The sequence below is a fragment of the Radiomyces spectabilis genome (genome assembly GCF_025331425.1).
Source record: "Radiomyces spectabilis strain NRRL 2753 chromosome Unknown BYT42scaffold_5, whole genome shotgun sequence".
NCBI classification, from domain to species: domain Eukaryota; kingdom Fungi; phylum Mucoromycota; class Mucoromycetes; order Mucorales; family Radiomycetaceae; genus Radiomyces; species Radiomyces spectabilis.
Window position 1 is genome coordinate 249,904 of NW_026251930.1, and position 21,907 is coordinate 271,810.

General features: G+C 43.9%; 6 protein-coding genes across 6 annotated transcripts; 2 read left to right on the plus strand and 4 right to left on the minus strand.

Moving 5' to 3' along the window:
* Positions 1 to 1,455: 1,455 nt before the first annotated feature.
* Positions 1,456 to 3,021, minus strand: BYT42DRAFT_564814 (Fcf2 pre-rRNA processing-domain-containing protein). Its single transcript, XM_051567789.1, has 4 exons — positions 2,435 to 3,021; positions 2,332 to 2,358; positions 2,072 to 2,273; positions 1,456 to 2,001 (listed from the first exon to the last, which is right to left on the minus strand). Exons 1-4 carry the CDS (start codon positions 2,935 to 2,937, stop codon positions 1,639 to 1,641), a joined length of 1,095 nt encoding a protein of 364 aa, XP_051424252.1. The 5' UTR covers positions 2,938 to 3,021; the 3' UTR covers positions 1,456 to 1,638.
* Positions 3,022 to 3,075: 54 nt separating this feature from the next.
* Positions 3,076 to 5,183, plus strand: BYT42DRAFT_564816 (acyl-CoA N-acyltransferase). Its single transcript, XM_051567790.1, has 11 exons — positions 3,076 to 3,255; positions 3,344 to 3,471; positions 3,534 to 3,681; positions 3,731 to 3,867; positions 3,944 to 4,065; positions 4,133 to 4,237; positions 4,293 to 4,336; positions 4,401 to 4,463; positions 4,528 to 4,673; positions 4,739 to 4,855; positions 4,928 to 5,183. The coding sequence occupies exons 1-11, from the start codon at positions 3,147 to 3,149 to the stop codon at positions 5,027 to 5,029; spliced, it is 1,221 nt and encodes a 406-aa protein (XP_051424253.1). The 5' UTR covers positions 3,076 to 3,146; the 3' UTR covers positions 5,030 to 5,183.
* A 352-nt stretch (positions 5,184 to 5,535) lies between these two features.
* BYT42DRAFT_287405 (uncharacterized protein) lies at positions 5,536 to 6,288 on the minus strand. Its single transcript, XM_051562868.1, has one exon. The coding sequence runs from the start codon at positions 6,147 to 6,149 to the stop codon at positions 5,715 to 5,717; it is 435 nt and encodes a 144-aa protein (XP_051424254.1). The 5' UTR covers positions 6,150 to 6,288; the 3' UTR covers positions 5,536 to 5,714.
* An 865-nt stretch (positions 6,289 to 7,153) lies between these two features.
* On the minus strand, positions 7,154 to 8,297 carry BYT42DRAFT_287384 (uncharacterized protein). Its single transcript, XM_051562867.1, has 4 exons — positions 8,195 to 8,297; positions 8,017 to 8,136; positions 7,936 to 7,956; positions 7,154 to 7,864 (listed from the first exon to the last, which is right to left on the minus strand). The coding sequence occupies exons 1-4, from the start codon at positions 8,247 to 8,249 to the stop codon at positions 7,332 to 7,334; spliced, it is 729 nt and encodes a 242-aa protein (XP_051424255.1). The 5' UTR covers positions 8,250 to 8,297; the 3' UTR covers positions 7,154 to 7,331.
* Positions 8,298 to 10,499: 2,202 nt separating this feature from the next.
* BYT42DRAFT_604031 (uncharacterized protein) lies at positions 10,500 to 15,188 on the minus strand. Its single transcript, XM_051571087.1, has 10 exons — positions 14,544 to 15,188; positions 14,237 to 14,446; positions 13,879 to 14,136; positions 13,694 to 13,796; positions 13,493 to 13,599; positions 13,140 to 13,388; positions 11,977 to 13,063; positions 11,554 to 11,909; positions 11,009 to 11,462; positions 10,500 to 10,935 (listed from the first exon to the last, which is right to left on the minus strand). Exons 1-10 carry the CDS (start codon positions 14,832 to 14,834, stop codon positions 10,826 to 10,828), a joined length of 3,225 nt encoding a protein of 1,074 aa, XP_051424256.1. The 5' UTR covers positions 14,835 to 15,188; the 3' UTR covers positions 10,500 to 10,825.
* A 1,730-nt stretch (positions 15,189 to 16,918) lies between these two features.
* Positions 16,919 to 21,229, plus strand: BYT42DRAFT_564826 (uncharacterized protein). The gene has a single exon (XM_051567791.1). The coding sequence runs from the start codon at positions 17,289 to 17,291 to the stop codon at positions 21,069 to 21,071; it is 3,783 nt and encodes a 1,260-aa protein (XP_051424257.1). The 5' UTR covers positions 16,919 to 17,288; the 3' UTR covers positions 21,072 to 21,229.
* Positions 21,230 to 21,907: the final 678 nt, after the last annotated feature.

A 21,907-nucleotide genomic window follows, 5' to 3' on the forward strand; every position in this document is an offset into this window, starting at 1 on the left:
CAGACAAAAGCCTAACTCAATACGGCATAACCTGGGCGAGACTCTTGATGGAACTTTGGTATATTAATGTCAATACACTGGCATACCGTACAGTCATGATTTCCAAACATGTGTGCAGCAGCACTCATTGACCCTCTCAGTCCCGTCCCGCCCAAGGTTATGATAGATCTAGAATGATGTGGGAATGTTGGGTATTAAGAAAAATGAGTTAGTACGCTATTTGATTGATTTAAATGTCGTCAAGATATTTTACCGTTGTTATGTGAGGTAGCAGATATCCAGAGCTTTCCGACCGAAAAAAAAGAAACGATACAAATATAAAATAAAAAAAAGTAAAACAATAGGTGCATCTGTAAAAAAAAACCCTAAAAGCCCTGTGGGAAAAAAAGGAGGAAAAGACTGCAAGGAGGCCTATCGTAAAATACAAAGTACATACCACAAACTACAAAAATAAAATAGTCGGGAAGAAATAGCGAAGATGATATCACGGGTGGCAATCCAAATAAGAGGAACCTGAGGAGGACACCTAAACACTTCTGATGAAGAAGGAGAATCATACCACCGACGATGCCCTTTGACGACTGAAACCGGATTGGCCACATTGGTGCGCGAACAAAGTAGAAAGATTTGGAGGGATAGATGGCTTTGCCAGGGCGAAAAGAAAACCGGAGAGAAAACTAAAAGCTAAAGAAAAACGAACCTGAGTTTTTTCTTGTCGAAAAACGGATAGTCACATCACACAAAACATACCTTTTTGATATTTTAATCGACTTGACTGGTTACAGATACACGCGGGATAAACCATAGTCTGGATGATGGATGCGAGGGGATGCAATGATAGTGAGAGTTATTCAGGTAAACAGAAGATAGAGGAGAAAACCAAAGAAAAAAAGAAAAAAACGAAGACAAAATATATGTGGATTTCCCATGGATGAAACTATAGTCCCCACCGATGCATTAATGATGAGCAATATCCTCAGATCAGCTACATGGGAAAGCTTTACTCTAGAGAGAGGTAAATCAGAGACAAAGAAAGAATTTGAAGACAAAAATATGTGGATTTCCCATGGATGAAACGATAGTCACCCCACTGATGCATGAATTCATAGATCGAAGCACGTCTGCTTATGTATTATTCGATTCATTGAAAATTGAAAGAGAATGAAAGGACATATACAGTATAAATGACAGTATAACTGACAAAAAAAAACAACAAATCGAATGATGCTACAAAAGAACGCCAGCGTATCATCAACCACTTCTCTTCAAAAAGAGCTCTACTCACATTTCTATTCGAAAAACGACGATGCTCTGTTTGACCACAACTGGCGCAAACGGCATCTTGCTGCTGATTGTTTCGCCTATTATCGTGAAAGTGGGCAGCGAGGCATGGTTGAAAGATAAAAAAAAAAGGTTTAACAGGTCCTGATAAGTTGGTGTAGATCATGTGATCTACAAAATTGCTAGTTTCCCAAAGATTTAATTGTTTAGATTAAAATAGGAAAAATCAAAGGGACATGGTTGAGCTGAGCACTTTTGAAATGTGAAATGATATCATCTTATTCAAGATTTTGGAAAGATGGAAGAGAAAAAAGGGATGCAAATTGTAGGTAGAGAAATGTACATGAACTTTAGGATCTAGTAACGCTTGACTTTTTGCTTCTTGTAATGCTTTTTGCCACCGCTGCTGGTTCGTTCTTGGGTTTCGAGGAACTTGCGCTTGTAATATTGTTTGCGGTTATCGTCGGACAATAATTCATCAAGGATGGTATTCTTTCTCTCGCGGTTGGTCATACGTGCCGAGAAGAATTCCGTAGGGCCCTCCACCACCGTGCCAACTTGGAAATAAGTGGGATCGGCCCGCTTGCCCATCTTCTTGTAATGTCGCTTGCGGTCCAAAACATGACGCATTTTCAAAATTTGCAAATCACGCTTAATTTCAGGTGTAATTTCCGGTTTTTCCATGTCGAACCATCCCTTTCCTGTTGTTTTTTCTCGAAGCTATATATCCACGTACGGATTAGTCAATCGACAGGACCCATAGTAGTTCACCTTCGATTTGCTGATTTACCTGTTGTCGTTCCTTTCGTGAGAGCGGCTTTTCTTCTTTTTCTGTGACCTTGTGAGTCTCAATCACCTTGTCACCTTTGGCAGGCGCCTTGTCGCCAGGATTGATGATCGACACCGTCTCTGACGTTAACCTCGCACGGTCCTTTTGGGTTTTGATGTAAAGATGATCCTCAATCGACACGCCAGCGTCTAGTTTGGGGAAGCTACAAGATCAATTAGCTACTGAACTGTGTGAAGAGATAACCTGTTCGCGTGCAATACCTAAACTTATTGGCGGATGATGATGATCTGAGAAGATTAAAAAAAGGGAACATATGAGAAAGAGCATTCGTATTATGGAGCATATATTAACAAGGTCACTTACGCATCGTCATCCTTTGTTACGTCTGCACGTTGTTTTTCCAAGGCGGTCCGTGCTTTATCCAATAGAGAATCGAGATCCTCATCGTCACTGCTTTCTTCATCGCTTGATACGTTTTCCCCTTCACTTTCCTCCCCGCTCTCTTCTTCGCTTTCGTCCTCACTCTCTTCTTCGCTTTCCTCGTCGCTCTGTTCTTCGCTTTCTTGTACAAGTGCTTGCTTCTTTGATTCAGTTGTTTCGACTACGGCAGAAAAGGATTCCAGGTTTTCTTTCTCGCCATTCGACTGTGGGATCGGTTCATCGGATTGAGCTTTCGATTTGCGACCAGATCGCTTTGGCTGTGCCTTCTTCCTTTGTGCAGATACTGTCGCTGGTGCTTGTTGTGTGGTCGATTCGCCGCTGGTAGAAGCTGCTTGCGACAAGACGGTATCGTCAACCTCGTTTGGCTGCAGCGATGTATGCGTTTCTTGTTCAAGCTTTCGAAGCCTGGCTCGAGTGAGAGGCATGATGAATCGATGCAATGGATTTAAAGCGATCTCCGGAGATGGTTCACTGAAGCACCCCGCTGGAAAAAATGCACAAATGGGTGGCTCAGCCCAATTAGTAAAGAAAAAACGTCACATACACCTCCCCCTTTTCCACTTTCAAGCTCCGTCTTCCGCTTTCAGCAACGCGATTCTGCCAACCGCTTCTTCGGTCTCCCAAAAACTGAAAAATGACATCTACTACCATGGAAGCAGAGGATATGCATCCTGCATCAGCCCTTGTACCCGACTTTGCGAAATGGTCTTGCAATACTACCGAAGCCATGCAGTTACGATTAGGTAATCCGGGCTTTGTGATAGCAAAGAGGTCAGCCTTAATGGAGAACGTGTACTTAATCGCGTTCTCATTGTCGCGGGCGTTGCACAGTTCGTCAGCAACAGGGAGACTTTGCCGCCAGTGAACCTACTATCTACGATGATATCCAGCCCGAGTTTACCTATTCAATGTTTGGACAACATGAAACCGCTTTCGGTTACAAGGAACTGAGTATCAAGGTGAGTAGTCTATTATACGCCATCTCGATTCCCGATCCTATGAGCGTTGACGTGATTGTCAGATTTATTACACTTCGGGATCATTACGACCCTACCTTCACATCGATTATTCCGATAAATATGTTCCTGCATCGTCCTCAAAATCCGACGGCGCTCCCGAGGTACAAGCCGATGATATTGAAGCGATATTGAAAGGCTATTTGCCTCCAGGTACGCAAGCACGCGCTTATCCGTGGACATCGGCTTACCATATTTCCAGACTACTGCAAGAATTACGACGAGTTTTCTCGTTATGTACGTGAGGATTCGGTTGATTTTAAACCCAATGGCGAAAAGTTGGCGGAATACACGCGTGAAAGCGAAGAGGGCGAGGAAGAAACTTTTGAGATTTACAAGGTGAACCAATCACTGCGGGCATCACTGGCACCTGTTATTCACGATCTCATACCCGATGGATGCTTTTTGTTCTTAGTCAAGTTTTACCGATCATTCGTTCCGAAAGTTACATCGTCGTATGCAATTCTTCGTGCCGCTGTTTGTGGAAGGCGCCACCTACATTGATGACGAAGATGAAAAATGGGAAATCTACACAATGTGAGTCAAATACCTCATTTGATTGATCGACGCCTTGGTGCCCGTGTGCTTAACTTGTGCAAATTAGATACAAACGGGAAGGCACCCTACAAGCGTATCGTTATCATTTCGTCGGTTATTGCACTGCTTATCCGTTTTTCTGCTGGCCTGACAATACACGAATGCGTATCAGGTAAGATGACCCATTAGTCTGTTTGTGACCTTAACTGACATGGGAAATCCCTCAGTCAATTCCTGGTATTACCACCCTTTCAACAACAAGGTCACGGAAGTAAGTCTCTCTTACTGCACATTGATAATGTTCGTCCGTGGCTAATCGCCAACGGATTGCTTAGGCAAGTTGTATCAGACCTTGTACCAATATTTTACGGCAAGAAAGGATGTGATTGAACTGACAGGTGAGTCATTCCCGGGACTTTAGCTGAGAATATCCGTTTATAGTACTAACATGAATGTATTTAGTGGAGGATCCGAATCAAGAGTTTTGTGATATGAGAGACAAGAACGATTTCCGCCATTTACTGCACCAGCATGCATTCGATGGTGTATCGGCGCCTGTTCCCGAAGCGACAGTAAAGGAACTTTGCAAAAAGTATAAACTTACAGAGGTGAGTGATTCGTTTCTGTGACCATGAAATCCACAGACCATTGACTCTTCCAAATGATGATACAGCGACAAGTCCATCGGTGCATTGAAATATATCTGCTTTCCGGGCTGAATAAGCTTAATGCTGACGATTACCGAACGTATCGACTTCAAGTGAAAGAACGTCTTTACAACTTTAACAGAGTATGTTTCCATGAATTCCATCACGTAGATGAAAAAATGACGCACTCATCATAATTTCATTGCATATGACAGGAAGCATTAGCGGATATGGAGCCTGAAGAACGCAAAGCGAAACTGCACGAAACGTACTTGTCGATTGAAGAGGACTATCATCGATTACTAGAAGTGCTTTGAAACAAACCGCTGGCTAATAATATTTAATGCATTTGCTTTCTATCAAATGATTGCCCCTTTGAGAGCCCAAATGTTGAATTTTAAGTCATAACGGTATGAGAAAAAACAAAGCGAAAGTGGACATATGAAAACAAGGAGGCAAACACAAAAACAGATACTGTAATGTAACAAGTAACCCAATGCCTTTCGGCAGGCTACTTGCTACTGGACGCCGACGTCTTGCATTCATCGGCATTCGGTTTTGTTGTGGGTCGTTTGAATGGCGTCGGTCGTTCTTTTGATTGCGCGCATGAATAAAAAAAACGGAGCGGATGTTCTTCGCTGCCATTACATCCCGATTCTATACCGTCTTGCATGTTTCACACATGAGGATAGCATGGATTTTCGCCCCGGAATCACCACGTTTTTTCAAATTTTGCACTCTTCTTGTTTGACATGTCGGGCGTATCTGTGACGTGAGGAATTCGTCAATCATGACTACTCTGATTATGTATTCGTTTTATGAATATGTTTATTGCTTTTCGCTTCACTATTTCTTGTTCGTTCCTTAACTTTGTCCAAGAAAGTTGCTTCAACCTTTTCACGATTGACGCATTTAGGGCACTACAACTTTCCCTTCATTGTTCCCGAAAATGAGGCGTTTCCATATGCAACAATGATTGAATTCTTCTGATCACTCGGCGTGTCATTGGGACATGCTGGCTGCCAGTTTACCGTTGTCGGACGTGGGACGTGGACTTGGTTTTTTCGCATCGTATTTCTTGCTCCCTGCCAGGAGACAATTCGCAATCTCGGCGGTTCCTTTCTGTTTATCCATGTATGGTTTCAGCTTCAGCTTGTTAATCTTTGACATAACAGTGATATAGAGATTCACGTACCTGTTACCGTCGTCGTAAAAAGCGCAAATCGTACGATGATGTAGTAATCGATCACGAACGGGTTCAAGGAAACGATGACCACTCGCTGTTCTTACAGATGGTAGATTATCGATGATCTTCTTCACTTCCGGAGCGCCTTCTGTGTATTGCCTCTTTATAGGTGGCCTTGTTATATCCGCAAACATCGTAATATTCGCGAGTGGAGATCTTGCGAATTCGATGCGCTTCTGCTCCAGAACCATCCACTGTCACGAAAACGTCAGTCACCCCAGGGTCAACTCCCCAGATTGTTACGCCTTTTAGATCTGCCTGAAGGTCTCGGGGCGTCAGTGGTTTCTTGGAGTTATTCGTTTCGGCTTCTTCAAAACGAATTGCACGTCGGTGCCATCAGTGATAATTGTATCCCTATTGAACAATCAGCAATGACGTTGGGATAGGATTCCAAAAGTGATTCGACGTTACCAAAAGATACAGCGGTCTGTTTCCAGACTTTCAAGCGTAGGAAAACCAATCTTCTCCACCTTAAAAAGGCGAAAATATCCTTGCCGTGCAGTTTCTTTGCTTGTGAATGTTCTTCGTTATGCCACTGGAGCATAGAAGCTTGGAAAATGACTGAACATCAAGCGCGATGTGGCATTTTTGAAATTAATACACCGGTAGCAGAGAATATCTCCTGCAACCCTTGGGGTCGATGTATTCAGAGGCTTGAAACATTCCTCTTGGATTGCGATTTTCGTGGCTTCGACAAACTTCTTCAGTCCCTCATATTCATCGCTCGCAGTAGGCTTGCACTTGGAGGGTATCCGCAGATGTGTTTTGTTCATTATCGCATCACGCACCGCGACGTTCATGCTTGATACGACCCTCTTGGATAAATTCTTCCCCTTAAGTATCTGATAAAATGACTTTCCGATCTTTTGTGCAAAAATTAATTAAAAGTAAAAATGAAATTAAAAACGTTACTTACATCGTGCACAATTCTCGATACATATGTAGAAGAAACAAATATTTGTGGGACTTGTTCTTGAATAAACACTTTTCGCTCCATACGATCAAGAACTTGACGCATCCATGGTATGTACTGGTGGGGATTTGCATTGAGCGACAGATCATTGACGAGCTTGATCGAAGCGAGAGTTCCTGACTGAGTTCATCAATTCGGACTTCTAGAGTTTCTGTTCGCTCGACCGAAGTGGGCCAGTGCGGCTCCTGATCTCCAGCTGCCTTTTCGTAGATAAAAGTGGCTATCAATCTTTTCCGGAAACGGGAATGCTTGGAAAAAAAAAATGAACCTTGGTCATCGGAAAGGCGAATCAGTAGATATTGAACCGTTTTTGGTTTGAAATTAGAGACCACATGGTTCCGCGCTATTTCGTCGTATTGCTTGGCCACTTCACTGATCACCGTTGAAATAGATAAGTAACTTAAATTCCTTGGTGTAAAAAGTGGGAACTTGCTGGAATCGATTCTTTGACCTCCGCAGTGGCCTTGCTGCCTTTTCCCATGATCGTGCTGAAAAGATCGTAGAACAATCCGTGCGAGAAAGATGGAAGCCGTTGGTTTTCATTGATACATCGTAAAATATGAAGATTGGCGAAGAGCGAACCAACATAAGTTACATCGCGAACATGCTCGACGACTTTCTGTAACGCGGCGATGAATCTTTCGTTCCTGCAAGTATTTTTGAGCGAAGTTTTAATGATGGATGTTCGCTTCAGCTCGCTTGCATTGATGCGCTTGGGGCGATAGTTTAGGCATGCTTTGTTGGAGGAGCGACTCTGCTCAAGTTGATGGCATGTCGGACAGACAACTGCAACACCGCTCGCTGCCTTTTTCATCGCTTTTTCCTCCGCCTCTTTGGCCTTCGCTTCATGCTTGGCACTGCGTTTTTTGTTCGCATGTTCAAACTTGATCTCGCTCTTGGTTTTTTTTTTGGAAGTACATGACGATGCTTCTCCTACATAATTGAAGATCATTATCTTTTAGTTCAGCACAGGAATTAAACTGGATGCAAGTTAAGTTATCTACCTTCTTGGTCGGATGTCGGAGCTGCAAGTGGTCAAAATGCAGAAATGAATCGCGTTACACAATGATATTCTGTAATCTTACCCTGGATTCCATCGCTTTTCGCCTTTTTTTGGCATGAGCAGTTTTGATCCTTGGACCACGTTTTGGAATTACCGGGGGGGGGGGCCTGGAAACCGTCATCGGATGAACTAGGATTGGGGTCTAGAAAAGCAAAGAATGTTCAGACAGTTTTCATGCATCTGAATGATCTTTTCCATACCGGATAATGGAGGTGTCGTGGCACGTTTTTTTCCTTTTCGATCATGGTCAACCATGCGTCGTAAAATAAAAACAGGCAGGGGGAAAAAGGAAAAGAGAAAAAGAGAAAAAGAGAAAGATTGGCAACTTCAATTCATGCCGCGTCAGTGATAAGCAAACGAAATTGAAACACTGACCTATAAAGTCGCGTCACGCCAAGTAATATTCGTTGTGATAATTTGGCACATAAAAAAGGTGTGCAGAGACGAAAACGAAACAGCATGGGAACAATTTCTACTGCAAGCTTCTCAAGTAGCACGGCTTTTAATGGTTGAAGCAGCGGCCCAATACCATAGTCAGTACGTAGAATTTAGCTCTTTTATCAATAACTTGGCACTGCTGTCAAGCAAACCAAAAGCTAAACAGTGGTCGAGCAAGTATTCGACATTTTTCTCAGCGAATCGTACTTTACGCCATAAACATGGTACGCCAACTGATGATATTTGAACATTTCTTGGCCACTTTTATTTTAATTTAACAATGAGTAGTATTTCCACAAGACATATCTTTAGTATGTTAAAAGTATCATTGAGAAAAAGGTGTGCCTTTGTGTGCCTGAGCTGTTGTTCAGCCTCTAATTAACTTTTTTCCCCATTCAGGTGGTGATTAAGGTGGCGATGACGGTTTAATTGAAGATGACCTTAATTGGATGATTGCCAACATTTGGGTCGATCCGCGATAATGAGCAGAATCCGGCTACGAACAATCTTAAGCTGACACGACGAAAGACAGAATCACCCCGCGATTGACATCTTGTATGAGCTCGATCGAAAAAAAAACCCGTCGTTTCCTTTTTCATCAGTTGTGATCTAAAAATAGCCAATTTTTCGACCCTATTTTGAGAGTGCTTTTCAGTGTGTGGAGTCCGTGCGCAGATTTGTCTGGTTGGGTCGCAAGTAAGCCAGCCGATCCTGCTCCATCTTGGCGTACATGTCAACAATATATTGCTGGAGTAGGTGTCCGTACAAAAGCAGGTCGTGGCCGTTATCTCGCACTATCAAATGGTAGCTATACCATTGCATAACCGTAATATTATGACCAAGATCACCATGCGGGAACATCAGGACATATTGGAGAGCATCATGGTGCTGGTTCATCTCGCTGATACGTTGAAGCTCATGGCTTCTCGATCGGAGCACAATATTGCGGCTACTATTTGATTTTATTGTCTACCAGAATCACTCCAGCTTCGCTAGCCGTAGGTGCGTTGTATCGACGAACATCAGGAGCGTCTTCCCCACTTATGAGCAGTCGCACGTCTACGGCTCCATCAGAAACTTGGGCCACCGACTGCAGCAACGGTACGAATGGGTTGACTTTGGAAAGCAGATCTTGCAGAATGAGAAGGGTGGCGTTTTGCAAATAGGGCACCCCAGCATGCCGATGTCCAAGTTGTGTGTCGGAATCATAAATGTACATTTGGGCAAACGCAGGGGTATGACTCTCGGTTGGTGGAAGTGGACCACCGATCTGGTGGTAAATGCCTCCTTGGATACGGTAGCAGTAGGCTCCGTTGGCGATTGTTGGCTACAGATTCATCTATTTTGGGCGCCTACCAAAATAAAGCTCAAATTCGTATTATAGGCGCGGATCTGCTCACGGAAGTCTCTTCTTTCTACGTTGTCGCTATGAAGGAGATGCGCAATCGTTGGTGGTGTAGGCTCCAAAGGTGGAAGCACAATGGAACCTTGGGCACCGCAGAGTTGGAACTGCGGATTGGAGTTCGATCCGAGCTTTCTTTGGCCCACATGTGTGCCTGACAGAAATTGCAGACAACATTTATGCGTCCCAAGGTATGTCTACAGGGAAGCTCGGTACCATCAGCGGATACAGGTAATCTACGGATGTGTTGCGCAGTATCATTGTCGTTTCCTTCCCTTATAGCCAATCTCCTCGGATTCAATGGGCAAGCTGAATGGCTAGGTCGCTGATGTCCCACTTGCTGACACGTAGAGCAACGCACTTCTACCGATCCTTGAACCGTAGCAACAGTTGTTGGGCGCGTCTGGGGTTTGCTGGGACAGTTTCTAGACGTGGAGCGAGCATGTCCTGACTGACTGCAAGAAGCGCAAAAAACGTTTGAGAATGACAAAAGGTGTTTTAATGAAAGAACTGAAAGGATAAGCAAATAAAAGAGTTACAGAATATATCAATCTAGCATTTGTTAAATTGCTAAATTGAATTGATGTATCACGGTCTAACCATTCAATAAAGGAAAGGTCCCCAACTCGACCGCCGCAATAAATCATGTGGTTCTTTTCGTTTTACCCAATCAGAAACGTTTTATTTTTCAAAAAGTACCCAATCACAACCCGGTGTGAATGCTTGTGAGTGAAAATTAGCGCGCATAACTCCCCAAACATTTTAATAATGGGTAGGTATATGATGATATGGTGATAAAAAAAAAAAAGAAACCAAATCAATAAAAAATACAACCAAGAAAATAAGTATATACGATGGGAGAATAAACGATAAGTGATATCTATAATGGCAAATCAAAGATGCGGTTCAACGCTGGATAGGTATAAGCTGAAAAGAAGTCTGTGTGGGGTATAATTCCAAACAAGGCTACTCGCTTTCGAAAGGTTCCAATTTATCTATTGGACCCATTCTTCGAAGGGACGGCCGGTGTATGCTGGAAAGAGGTAAACGGAAATGGAGAGCTAAAAGAAAACGTAGGTAAAAGATCGTCATGCATCATTCCTGGGGAAAAAATGAACATGTGGGTGAGCATTCTTCTTCAATTTCCAATGAATATAGGGTCTTTTTGTTTTACCTTGTGAATACGTGGGCAGTTGTGTTATATTCGTGCCTGTCGTCGTCGCTGTGAAAGGTAAAGTTGCTGACATTGGCTGGCTTGTCTTGACGCCATGATCGAACAGCTGCAGTGGACTGGAGTAACCATTGCTTGTCGGCCAATACGTATAAGTGGTATCGAGCGGCGATCGATTGGAAACACCGATCTGACCTTGTGCATCAAACGACATGGACCGCGGTAGATATTCGGCTGGGGACTCGTCCAGGGAAGGATGACCGAAGAAGGGATATCGATAAGATGATTCGGTCCTTGTCACGGCCGTCGATGCTGATAAAGAGGTGACAGGACGAGGCCGTACGGCAAAATAGTTCATTTCTTGCGATGCGTTCCTGTTGGACACTGGTTGTATCAATGGTAAGCTGTAACTGTTTTCCAGCGACATCGGATCCAACGATTCTCGTGACATGAAAGTCTATCAGCAAATGATAAAAGTCAGTGAACACAACAAGTACAGCCATGTTTCAGTCGCATACAGCAATCAGACAGAAAACAAAAATACTTACGCTTGTGCTTTTGCTTGGTTTTAATCCTGGAGTAGCCCAGATATTTTTACCGGTAGAATTGGTGGGTGAAGTAAAGACACTGGAGGCATAGCGTTCCGTACGGCCTTGATACGCTTGCGCCAGCATGGACGTATCGGGGGATGACTGGAAATTTGACAATAAGCGCTCACTGCTGGTACTTCGACTAGGCGGTGGGCTGGGCGTGGTCTCGAAAATGGTTCGTAACGGATGCGGTGGCGTACGTCGAGCGTGGTCGTACGGGGACGGGGACGACTGCGACTTGGGCAGATCCATCCACAAGGACTGGATGTAATTGGTTGAATAAATATGTGTCGGTAAACTCATGGTGGAATTGTCTGTAGGGAAGATCAATCGTGAGTCTTGTGCATTAAAATCAAACATGCCTTCGTTTTTTATCCGTACCTGAAGTAGCCAGAAGGGAAGACAGCATCGTTTCGCCTTGGATTTCCAGACGAGTGATGTCCAGTTCCAAAGGCAAGGGAGGATCGCATTTCGCAGGTGGTGTGGTAGGCTGCTGCATCCTCAGGTACTGTTCCAGGGTCCTTTTCGCTGTGACCAAGGCTTTCTCATGGTCTCTTGTATATCGGAAACGGAAAATGTACGCTTCATCGACCAAGGGGTAGATCGCTGGGTCGAGAACCAGATTGGACGGTTCGTCCCCTTTGAATACGGTCGGTGACAATGTATCTTTCAGGGGCGGCAGCAGTTCGATCCGTGTCTCGGTTAGGATATGCTGTCGAATCTGGTTCATGAAACTGTCGGCAGGATCAAAGGCCAATTTGACTGACGTGGGAACAATGAGAATGTCGTCGTGGACAAGGTAATGTTCCAGATACTGACGCACGTTGCCGATATGCGAGCGAGGACCTAAAAGACACACTTCATCTTTCCCTGATCGTTCTGGCCATTCTATCTTGGTATTGTTGATTAATGCCAGTTCGCGGAGTTTGCTGCCGTGTTGATGCAGAAAGGTGCGGTGAAGGTAAGACGGAATGGCCACTGGACGTACAATGAAATCGCGGTCTTTTGGAAAGGCGATGAAATCCATGACGGCTTGGCGCAGACTGACAAGATTGGTTTGATTCTTCATAGGTGTTCTTGCCACCACGTTGTGGTCGTTCTCGAAATACCCTCCCAAGCTGGCGAATTCCTCAGCCCCTGAAAATTTTACATACACACCGTACCGTTTCATGACGCGCTGGATATTTTTGCCGCCTACGCCAATGATGCGTCGGTGATAGATTTCAGGTACATGGAACGACAATTCGGCAGGTAATTCGTCTTGAATGAGAACAAGACCATCCACTGCCTTGGCCAATTGGTCGCTTTCTACCTTGATGACAAAATTGTACTCATTCATGGAAGCAAACTTGATCCTTGCCGTACACATCTTCATGATCTTGTTGATCTTGCCATTCTTTTTGCCACTAATGAATTCGCGTTGTGTGGTGGCCAATTCCAAAGCGAACACGGTGAATTGATGATGCAACTATTCATTTTCAAAAACATGGAGATTAATTCTAGAGTAAACAATAATTACCCCCAAGATTGTAGGTTGAACTTACTTTGAAGGAAGGCATGTCAGAAAGAAGCTGGTATACTTTACCAACAGTCTTTTGTGTACCGAATACTTCTAATTGGCAAGAATCCACGTTGTAGTTTACTTCTGCGTTGCTGTTTTGGGAAAGCCATGAAATCAATTGGGAAAGCTGATGGTGAGATGCGGTAGATGGCCTTGCCAATGTCGCTCCACTGTCGCTGTCGTTTGTGCTTTCGAATCGTACATAAAAGCTAGCTTTGTAAATGCGCGTAGCCTAGGATTGGAAAGTGAAACTGTTAGTTTCCATGGCGCGCATAATGAGGTTTGGGTGTCAGTCTTTTTTTTTTTTTTTTTTGGCAAGAGAATAGGCATGTATACCATATGATTGATCAAACGCAGGGTGCGTTCCACATTGGTTCTATTCTCGGCATAGACTGTCACAGTCGAAGATCCGGAACCTAGCATCGGAAAAGCAATAAAAGAACCTAGGTATCGATTGGAATGTCAGGATGGTCAAAATAGGTGTGCATATAATTTTTTTTGCTTCGCATGATGTCGATGGAACGAAGTGAATTGTACCATTATCGGTCATGATGGAGCGCAACTCTTCGTGCTGATGTACGATCATCCAGTCTAGCTTTCGGGCCTGCATGGTGATGGTTTTGTGACACACGGTTTTCATCTGCCGACAGTCATAACACAGCGTGAATTCCCATTTATGTCAACTGCATAAATAATAAGAGAGCGAAAAGAGAAAGCGTTACCTTTTGCGCCGCGACGGTTTGCAAGCTTTCTTTGGCCTTTTGAATTCCGGTCGGGTCGCCGGTAATATAGATAACGCCGTGCGTGGAAGGCGATGTGGGGTTGGTGGTAGAGTGAGACGAAGATGTAGCGAAAGGTGACTGGAGATAGATGTTGGTGACTGTGTCTTCCATGATGGAAAATAGGCGATGATGTTTACGACCGGCAACGAGGTTATGCAAGTGATAGGGTAATTGCAGCGTGTCTGTGCGCAAATTCATCTATGGAAAAAACAACAACAAAAAAAAATGATATCTCGGTTACACCAGCCATCTCAACTGAAGCTTTTGTTTTGAATGGGATATTTTTTTGGTTGTTTACCATTTGGTCCAAAAACACGAGAATTCGTACGCGTGCTTGTTCCACTACATTGGCGGAACCATAAACAAGAACGTGAGGATGCGTCGTCTTTTGAACCGTTAATTGCGTCTGCGTCTCGCGTGCAAGCCTCGCCAACCCTTCGTACAATCGCTTTCTCGTATCATCCGAATGCAGCAAACCGGGATCAATGGACTGAAGGATGGTTTTCGTCTAATCATAAAAGAAGAGTATGAAAGATTAGTCCTTTTCTGTTTTCGGTTCAAAGCATACAAAGTAATAATAATGATAAAAAAAAAGCTGAGCATACCTCCAGGGGCGACATTCTTAAAAGATCACCTCGCGCTGCTTCGACAGCGGAAGATGAACCGATGAACACAGCATGGAGCGGAGACGCCAACGACGATAACGAAGGCGACGACGGTGATAGGGAAGTGAGAGGAGAAGTGGACAAAGGGACACAAGTTGCCAATTGCATAGTGGTGATTTGGGCATGACGGGCCATGAGTTCATTCTTGAGCATGGTGATTTGCGATTCACTCAATGGGGCATGACCTTCTGGGCTAGAGAGGTTGGCAGCATAAACTACAACCGACGACATGATTTGGGGTTTTTTTTCTTCCTAGGCTGTTGTGTTTTGACAATGAATTAAAAACAAATGAGAAATGAACGATATGAATAAAACGAAGGGAAAAAGGCAAACGAACGAAAAGAGAAAAAATGAGATCAACAGTAGATAATGAGGTATAAAAAGTGGTATAATGAATCGAATGGGATATACGTGTGAACGGGGTATATATAAAATAAAAAAGGTAAAAGAAGGAAGAGACACTAGGAAACAAACGAGAGAAGAGGCAATTGCAAGAGAAGAAGTGGACTAAAGTGTAAATAAAAAGGAAGAGGGGAAGGAAAAATAAAATATAAAAAAAAAGGCAAAAAAGGGTCAAAAAGTGAAATATATAATAATTACCAAGGAACAGGGAAAAAAAATATAGAGTCTTGTAAGCAACTGTTGTGATGGTCACCGTTTCTTTTAAAACCATTTTTTTTTATATACAGATCGTGTTATTATGATGTTTTTATTGCCCTCTTTTTGTGATGAAAAGGGTGTTTTGCAATAACAACGAAAGCTTTTTACTATACGGTCATTTTCAGAAATACATGTCGTCGATCGTGAGCTCAATGTCGTTCATTCCATCTTGGTGATAGCTCATGTTTCCAAAAATAAAATTCGTGTTCCCCATTTCACAAACCTAAATTCTATTTACACGTTCAAAAGACATCCACTGTTTACCACCCAAAAGCTCCGTTGACTTTCAATAGCCTCTCGAATGAGATGATGACGTTTGTGTATGTCTCTCAAAAACATAGTTTTCCTTTAACCGTAGTTGAAACTGTGAATGCGATTCTCTTATAAGAACGTTCAGGGACGTAGCATTGACAAACACCATGGTGAACTCGTGAATCGTTATATAATGGTCAATTGTTTGCTATGGCGGCTTTTTTTCTTGACAATTTCAGTCTTTCACTGAAACCAGGTAACAGTTTGGATTACAGAACACTGTGGTTCCTATCCATCCTTCTTCCTTGAGACAGAGAAAAGCATACATATCCACCACCGAAGGTATCGGTGTATCGGTATATGTTTGCTCCTTATTCTCCTGGGTCGTAACCAATTGAGCAGGCAAATCACTTGTCAAAAACCAAAGCTGTAGCGAAATTAAGGCTTAGATTGGTCAAAAATGTTCCTTCTCCCCTTGTCAGTTTATTATCAACCAGTGATGATAATGAAGCTGCTATAGTTACATCCAGGTTTGTACAAAATATCCATGATTTTGGAAGATCATGCAACCAAGGACAAAGGTACAAATGCAAATTTACTATTACTCTTTTGCAAAATGGGTCTCATCGAGCGTGAAAGCAAGCGTGTCAAATCAAAAAAGTGAGGAAGGCCCGCGATAAGGTTTAAAGAAATACGCATGCATCACCCACTTTGACGGCTTGTGGGCATCTGAAATGCGGAAACCGCATCTGTAACGGAAAGGGAAACGAAATTCTCCTCAGTTACGATTTCGCTTGAGGGCACGCTTTTTAGTTACAGTTGTGATTTACAGTGCGCTTTTTTGTTGCGGTTTGGATTTCCAGAACTACGGTTGAAAGTACAATCATATTTTGCCAAACATGATCGGGCTCATCGAGGGTACCTTGTGCATTGTTTTTTTACGTGCTTCGCTTAGTTGTCGTGCGTACTCTAATATCGCATCACAAGTCGAACGGAAGTAAACGCCTGCTAATGTTGGGACCGACACACAATAGTCGAGTCGATAAAAATAATGATGCCTTCAAAAATCTGAAATCAATGAATGCCACTAGTCAAAAAATTCCTTGCCCGATCTGGAGAAAGGATAAAGAGAGGTCATTGGAAAATATGTCACTCATTTTGGACACTCTGAGCCTGGAGCCATCATTTATGGACATGTGATATTGTAGTCTAATGACATTTTACACTCTTCTCAAAAGGTTGCACACTTAAAAAAAACAGTGTACGGGGCCCTGACCGCACACTTCTGCCAATGTGACGCAATTCGCCTACTTCGCTTTTTCTCTAAATACGTATGCAAGGTAAGCAATCAAAAAACAAAACAAAACAAAAAACATTGGAAGCATGAATGCCTGCTTTGCGCTGTACTTTTTTTTTTTATAAACTAAAAACTACAACACATCCATACTGTATTTTCCACATTTCATTGGTTTTTTTATTTTTTTATTTTCCGTGGCGGCGTGATGAAGTTGAAATTTTTGAAAACTCAATTCGCCCATTTCTCTAAAAAATCCATCAAGAAAGGTACTCCACTTGAACGTGATAGATAGAAAGAACAAAACAAAACAAAAAAGAAAAAGAGAGGAAGAGACGTCGACCATTAAAAACGTTTCTTGTTGTGTACCCGCCCTGATTCCTTGTTCCTAAGTGTCGCTTCCTTCATCCGATGACCGCACGACCTTGATTGACCATCCCATCATTACCTCCCTTTACCGTGATTCCTTCTTTCGCACCATGAACCCCAAAGACCAACTTCAACTTCTCTTGACCGACTGTAAACATGCCGTTGAACAGCACCATGACTCTACTTTACGTCAGTTGAAACAAAGCCCCAGTGCCTCGACGGACCCCACCATCGTTGCTACCCCACCATCGTCCACCACCAACGTATTCAAAGACAACCTGGAAATAGATCAGCCAACCGTCATGTTACCATCGCAAGATAGTCAGGTCACAGACAACCACGAGACACAGATGTATCAAACCGTTCAGAGTTATTTAAATGACATATTGTCCGGTTTACGGTGTCGCTCAGAGATGGAAACACAGCACGAGCACGGAACTATCCCAGACGAGGGGTACAAAAATGAAAATGACAGAAAGCACGATTTGGACGCAGTGTCACAGCTGTTGGCTGCCTTGTTTGGCATGGAACAACGATTAACGGAGGAACATCAAACTCAGTCTCAACCAATCTGGCAGCCGTTGGAGGAGCATCTTCACCAGTGGATTTTGCAATGCGGAGGTGTGTTCCTTCGACTTTCAAATACGCAGGAACGTTTAATTTTGCTGGATCACTTGATCCTTCTTCCCGGCGTCAGTACCTGGGCCGTGCCCTTGATCCAGTACCACCCGACCAATCGTCGCGCTTTTACACCATCAAGTATGCAACACTACCTTACTGCAGTACATCGCATTTTAGATCCTCGATCAGCGGTAGTATCCGATCGTCATCCATCCTCATCCCAGTGGACCGAAGAAGATTATTTGGCATGTTTGGATCAGTTGGATGTGGAGCGCACTTACGACCAATGTCTCGATAGTCTTATTCCCAAAGCGAGGTTGACTCCCTTGTCGGCCGATATGGCGGGCCAGGCCCAGTTGTTTGATTTCACTAAAAGTTTGCTGTCTGCTCTCAATTCGGGTATTCCATACTTGTCAGGAACTCATCCCAACGTCGTGAAACGAATCAGTCAAACCGCTATTTACATCACTCAGATCCTCGCCGAACACCTCGAACGAGATGGAGCGACAAAAATGCACCAGAAACCACTGGATGACTTGATTACCCATATCGCCGTTCACTATCTTCAACTCAACGATGCCAGCGTTTACCATTTTCTGCCAGCCTTGCCATTTCACGTCGTCTCTTTGGAAGCGCTTTGGGAGATCACACTGCATTTATTGCAAATGCACCCATACCCCGTACCGGAATCCTTCTCTGCAATCCTCGATCAATTACCGGATATCACCAGCTTTCTTTTTATCCTGCGTCAGCAACACGCTCAAAGTACCTTTATGTTTCAATGCCTCGCCAATATCATTACCTCCATTCCATCGCAGCCCAGTTACCCCTCGTCTCCTCAGCAACAAGACGCCGCTTGCCTAATTACGATCATTGCCCACATTCTGTTCTCGGTCGCGTTTATCAAAGACGATCTCAAAGATCTTTATTACAAGGATATTCGCGATCATTTCTATCCCATCTGTATACAGCATCCTTTTGTCATTTCATTCTTGTTACGTTGGACGGCCGATCATTTCCATGTCATGGAAGGCATGGCGTTGTATCTGTTCCATTCATTACCTTTGGATCACTGGAAGATCCGCAGAGAAGACTTGCTTATACTTCGTCAGTTACTGCATCAAGATTCACCGACTCATTCACGGGCGGCTTTTGCACGCTATGTCATTGACCATCTTTACTTTGGATACAAACCTCAAGAAGGAGAGACGTTCACCGCAAATTCTCAGCCTTGGAAACCGCAACGGTTGCCGTTCATTGCTTTGGATTGCCACTCCATGCTGGCCCTGATCTTGCTGGAATTATGCCAAAAATATCAAACCCTTCCGGAATCAGACAAGAGCAACAGTTTATTGAAAACGATGCGTTCCATTTTCAGTTCCCAGTTGCCTCCCCTGCCATGTTTCTCGACTCCCACGGCCGTAACGACCTCCAGTGCATCCGATGCCCTCCATTGGTGTTGGAGAACCGCGCTAAAATTGAAATTGTATAACTGCCCTATTTTCTCCAGTGCGTGTGACGCGGATCAGACCATCACGGCGGTGTTTCTCAAAGAAGCTTTACACTACCATCACGAGACCGTGGGGCTGCACACTAGCTTGTTGGTGTACATCATTTTCCTGCTGTCGTCGACCAGCCGGCATTTTCTTCGCTTTGAATCCAGCAACGGATGGCTCAAGTTACTGTTGATGCTGCGACGCGGAAAACCTGAATCTGTAATCCAAGTCCTCGCCGATATCATTCCCACATTTGCCTACATGCACGGCGACGATTTCTTCAACGACGAAAGCGTGAGCGCGTTTTTGAGGCATGTGATTGACTTTAAGCCGGATCCGTTACTGGTGGAAGCTGCCGCGGAATGGCTGACCGATGTTGGAGCGACTGGGGCGTTTTGGCAACCGCAGAAAACGCATGGCATGGCGCTAGTGATAGCCGCACACGTTTGGCACGGTAATTTTATTGATTCAGTGAGTGATTTTGCCGAGGCGGGGAGCCACGGGTTCTCGTACCGCGATCTTTTACTGCATTCTTGGCTAAAGACGGTGTTTCGTAAACGCGACTGGATGTGGAGCGAACCTTATGTCGCCATCATGGACACGCTCTGTTTGCTTGGATTTTGTCTGCCACGCCAGACCCTGGTTCGCAGCATGTTGGCCGAAGAATACAAAACGCTGGAAAAGCAACGACAGCCATCTCTGGCGACATCCAACAAAATATCGACGTTGGCGGCGCAACAGCGGACTGCGCTGCGGTTGATTAAAAGCATGCTTCCGGAAGCCGGTTATACCACGCTTTTAACCGGGGAATGGTCCATGCTGTCACTGACAACGAGCAATTTGTTCAAAACGCCGGGCGTTGAACCGCATTCATTCTGGTTCGCTTTTGATGTATTACTGATGGAAACCAATGAGGAGCAAGCCTATCGAAAGGATCTTGTGAAAGCATGGAGTGAGCATCCCCGTGGAAAGGATCATGGGAAGGAAACCACGGCGGATGGGACGCCCCTAAATGAGGTGGAACTGGGCAATCTTTTCAAGGAAATGCATGTTCGCTATAAGAAGCCGATTGAATTTCTCGCTATTTATCGGTGGCTGCAACATATTCTGGTGATGCCTCCTGAACATCCGCTGCTGCCGCTGTATCTGCAAATCTTCTTTTCCTTGTATTTCGCCAATGCGTGTCTGCAGCAACGCCACTTTTTCTATGGGGAACTGTTGTTTAGCCGAAAGAAAGATCAGCTTCAAAAATTACGCGACTGTATTGCTGGTTTGCAAACGTACCATGGTCAACACAAACTACACCAGGTAGATCCGAGTGCCAAGGAGACGACGACCACCACCGCGATCTGGACAAATGAGGAAAAATTCAAGCCAAATAACGAAGAGCTACGTCAGCTATATTACGGCATGTGGTTATGGCTGGGCGATCCTCAGTTACTTCAATCGAATTATCCGACCACGGATATTCCGAGTCACTATTGCCCTGAACGGCTCACGCAATGTCGAACATCCACGTCGTTGGACCAGTGGGAGCATCACCAGCCATGGAACAATGAGCAAGCGCTGTGGTTGGATTTGGCCAAACGCGACGAGCTACGCCACAGCTTTTTAGCGTTCCCATGGCAAGGGTCAGAAAAATTCCGCCAACCCGAGCCATCTCACGGTAGTAACCAAGACGGAAGGGACGGGCGTGAAGTAATAGGACGATCCATCATCCGCACCAACAAAACCGAAATTGCGACCATGCCTCCTCTCCAATTTAAAACTCCCTAATGGGTGCTCTTTTTTTCTTACTCTAATTGTATCTCTTCTAATTTCTAACATCTCATATGTATCATTTCTTAGCTAATGCTGTGGCATCATTTGTATCTATTGTAATTTATACTGTAACAACCATTTTGGTTTCACCGTGCTCTTCCATTTCTCTCGAGACAATTATCAGTCTTTTTTTTTATACTATAAGCAGAGCCATCGTGTATGCCAAATCTGCGCTCGTGGGCAAAAACCCCACTAATTTAAAAAAGTGAGGCAACAGCTCATTGTATATGGGAGATCTTTCCTGTAACACAACCTGTTACTGGCTCATAACAGTGAGCATGGTAACCGGGGTATGGCTTTTTATGGTTAGCCATCAAAAAGTTGTCACGGAAGGAGAGAATCAATAGAAGCTTCATGATAAAGTATGATATTACGTTTTGATTTTCGATGAATTCCAAAAAGCTGAATCATTTTATTATGATAAAACGGAATTATGTCACTAACTTGCAAAGAAACATGCTAACCACCAACGCATAACACTGCAGTAGAAGTGGTGTCGATCCAGTTTTTTTACCCCCACAATGACATGAATGATTCTGCTGTATGTGGCGTGCACTGCTAGCTTAGATTAGATTATGCTACTGTATCTTATGAAACGATGGACGGATTACTTGGAGGCGACGATCAGTCATTCGACAGGCATAATTGCCTTTTTTGCTTTTTGAGGAGGTGAGATTGCGCGTGTATTTCTTTCTTTTTTTTTTTTTCTCGGGGAACCTGCATTCTGCGTTTATTTTCCCGGTGACTCGCAAAGTCCATGATTTTCTACCCGATTATAAAGTCGACCACGC

What these genes read in the sequence shown, in the direction of transcription:
- BYT42DRAFT_564814 (XM_051567789.1), bottom strand. Translation starts at nt 2,937, where the DNA reads ATGCCTCTCACTCGAGCCAGGCTTCGAAAGCTTGAACAAGAAACGCAT. An exon ending in GTAACAAAGGATGACGATGC is followed by an intron (nt 2,359 to 2,434) that starts GTAAGTGACCTT and finishes TAATCTTCTCAG; the next exon opens with ATCATCATCATCCGCCAATA. An exon ending in CACGAAAGGAACGACAACAG is followed by an intron (nt 2,002 to 2,071) that starts GTAAATCAGCAA and finishes GTGGATATATAG; the next exon opens with CTTCGAGAAAAAACAACAGG.
- BYT42DRAFT_564816 (XM_051567790.1), top strand. Translation starts at nt 3,147, where the DNA reads ATGACATCTACTACCATGGAAGCAGAGGATATGCATCCTGCATCAGCC. An exon ending in AGCCATGCAGTTACGATTAG is followed by an intron (nt 3,256 to 3,343) that starts GTAATCCGGGCT and finishes GGCGTTGCACAG; the next exon opens with TTCGTCAGCAACAGGGAGAC. An exon ending in GGATGTGATTGAACTGACAG is followed by an intron (nt 4,464 to 4,527) that starts GTGAGTCATTCC and finishes GAATGTATTTAG; the next exon opens with TGGAGGATCCGAATCAAGAG.
- BYT42DRAFT_287405 (XM_051562868.1), bottom strand. Translation starts at nt 6,149, where the DNA reads ATGGTTCTGGAGCAGAAGCGCATCGAATTCGCAAGATCTCCACTCGCG.
- BYT42DRAFT_287384 (XM_051562867.1), bottom strand. Translation starts at nt 8,249, where the DNA reads ATGGTTGACCATGATCGAAAAGGAAAAAAACGTGCCACGACACCTCCA. An exon ending in GAAAAGCGATGGAATCCAGG is followed by an intron (nt 7,957 to 8,016) that starts GTAAGATTACAG and finishes GACCACTTGCAG; the next exon opens with CTCCGACATCCGACCAAGAA. An exon ending in TCCGACATCCGACCAAGAAG is followed by an intron (nt 7,865 to 7,935) that starts GTAGATAACTTA and finishes TCAATTATGTAG; the next exon opens with GAGAAGCATCGTCATGTACT.
- BYT42DRAFT_604031 (XM_051571087.1), bottom strand. Translation starts at nt 14,834, where the DNA reads ATGTCGTCGGTTGTAGTTTATGCTGCCAACCTCTCTAGCCCAGAAGGT. An exon ending in TGCGTTTGATCAATCATATG is followed by an intron (nt 13,389 to 13,492) that starts GTATACATGCCT and finishes TTCCAATCCTAG; the next exon opens with GCTACGCGCATTTACAAAGC. An exon ending in AACCAAGCAAAAGCACAAGC is followed by an intron (nt 11,463 to 11,553) that starts GTAAGTATTTTT and finishes ATTTGCTGATAG; the next exon opens with ACTTTCATGTCACGAGAATC.
- BYT42DRAFT_564826 (XM_051567791.1), top strand. Translation starts at nt 17,289, where the DNA reads ATGAACCCCAAAGACCAACTTCAACTTCTCTTGACCGACTGTAAACAT.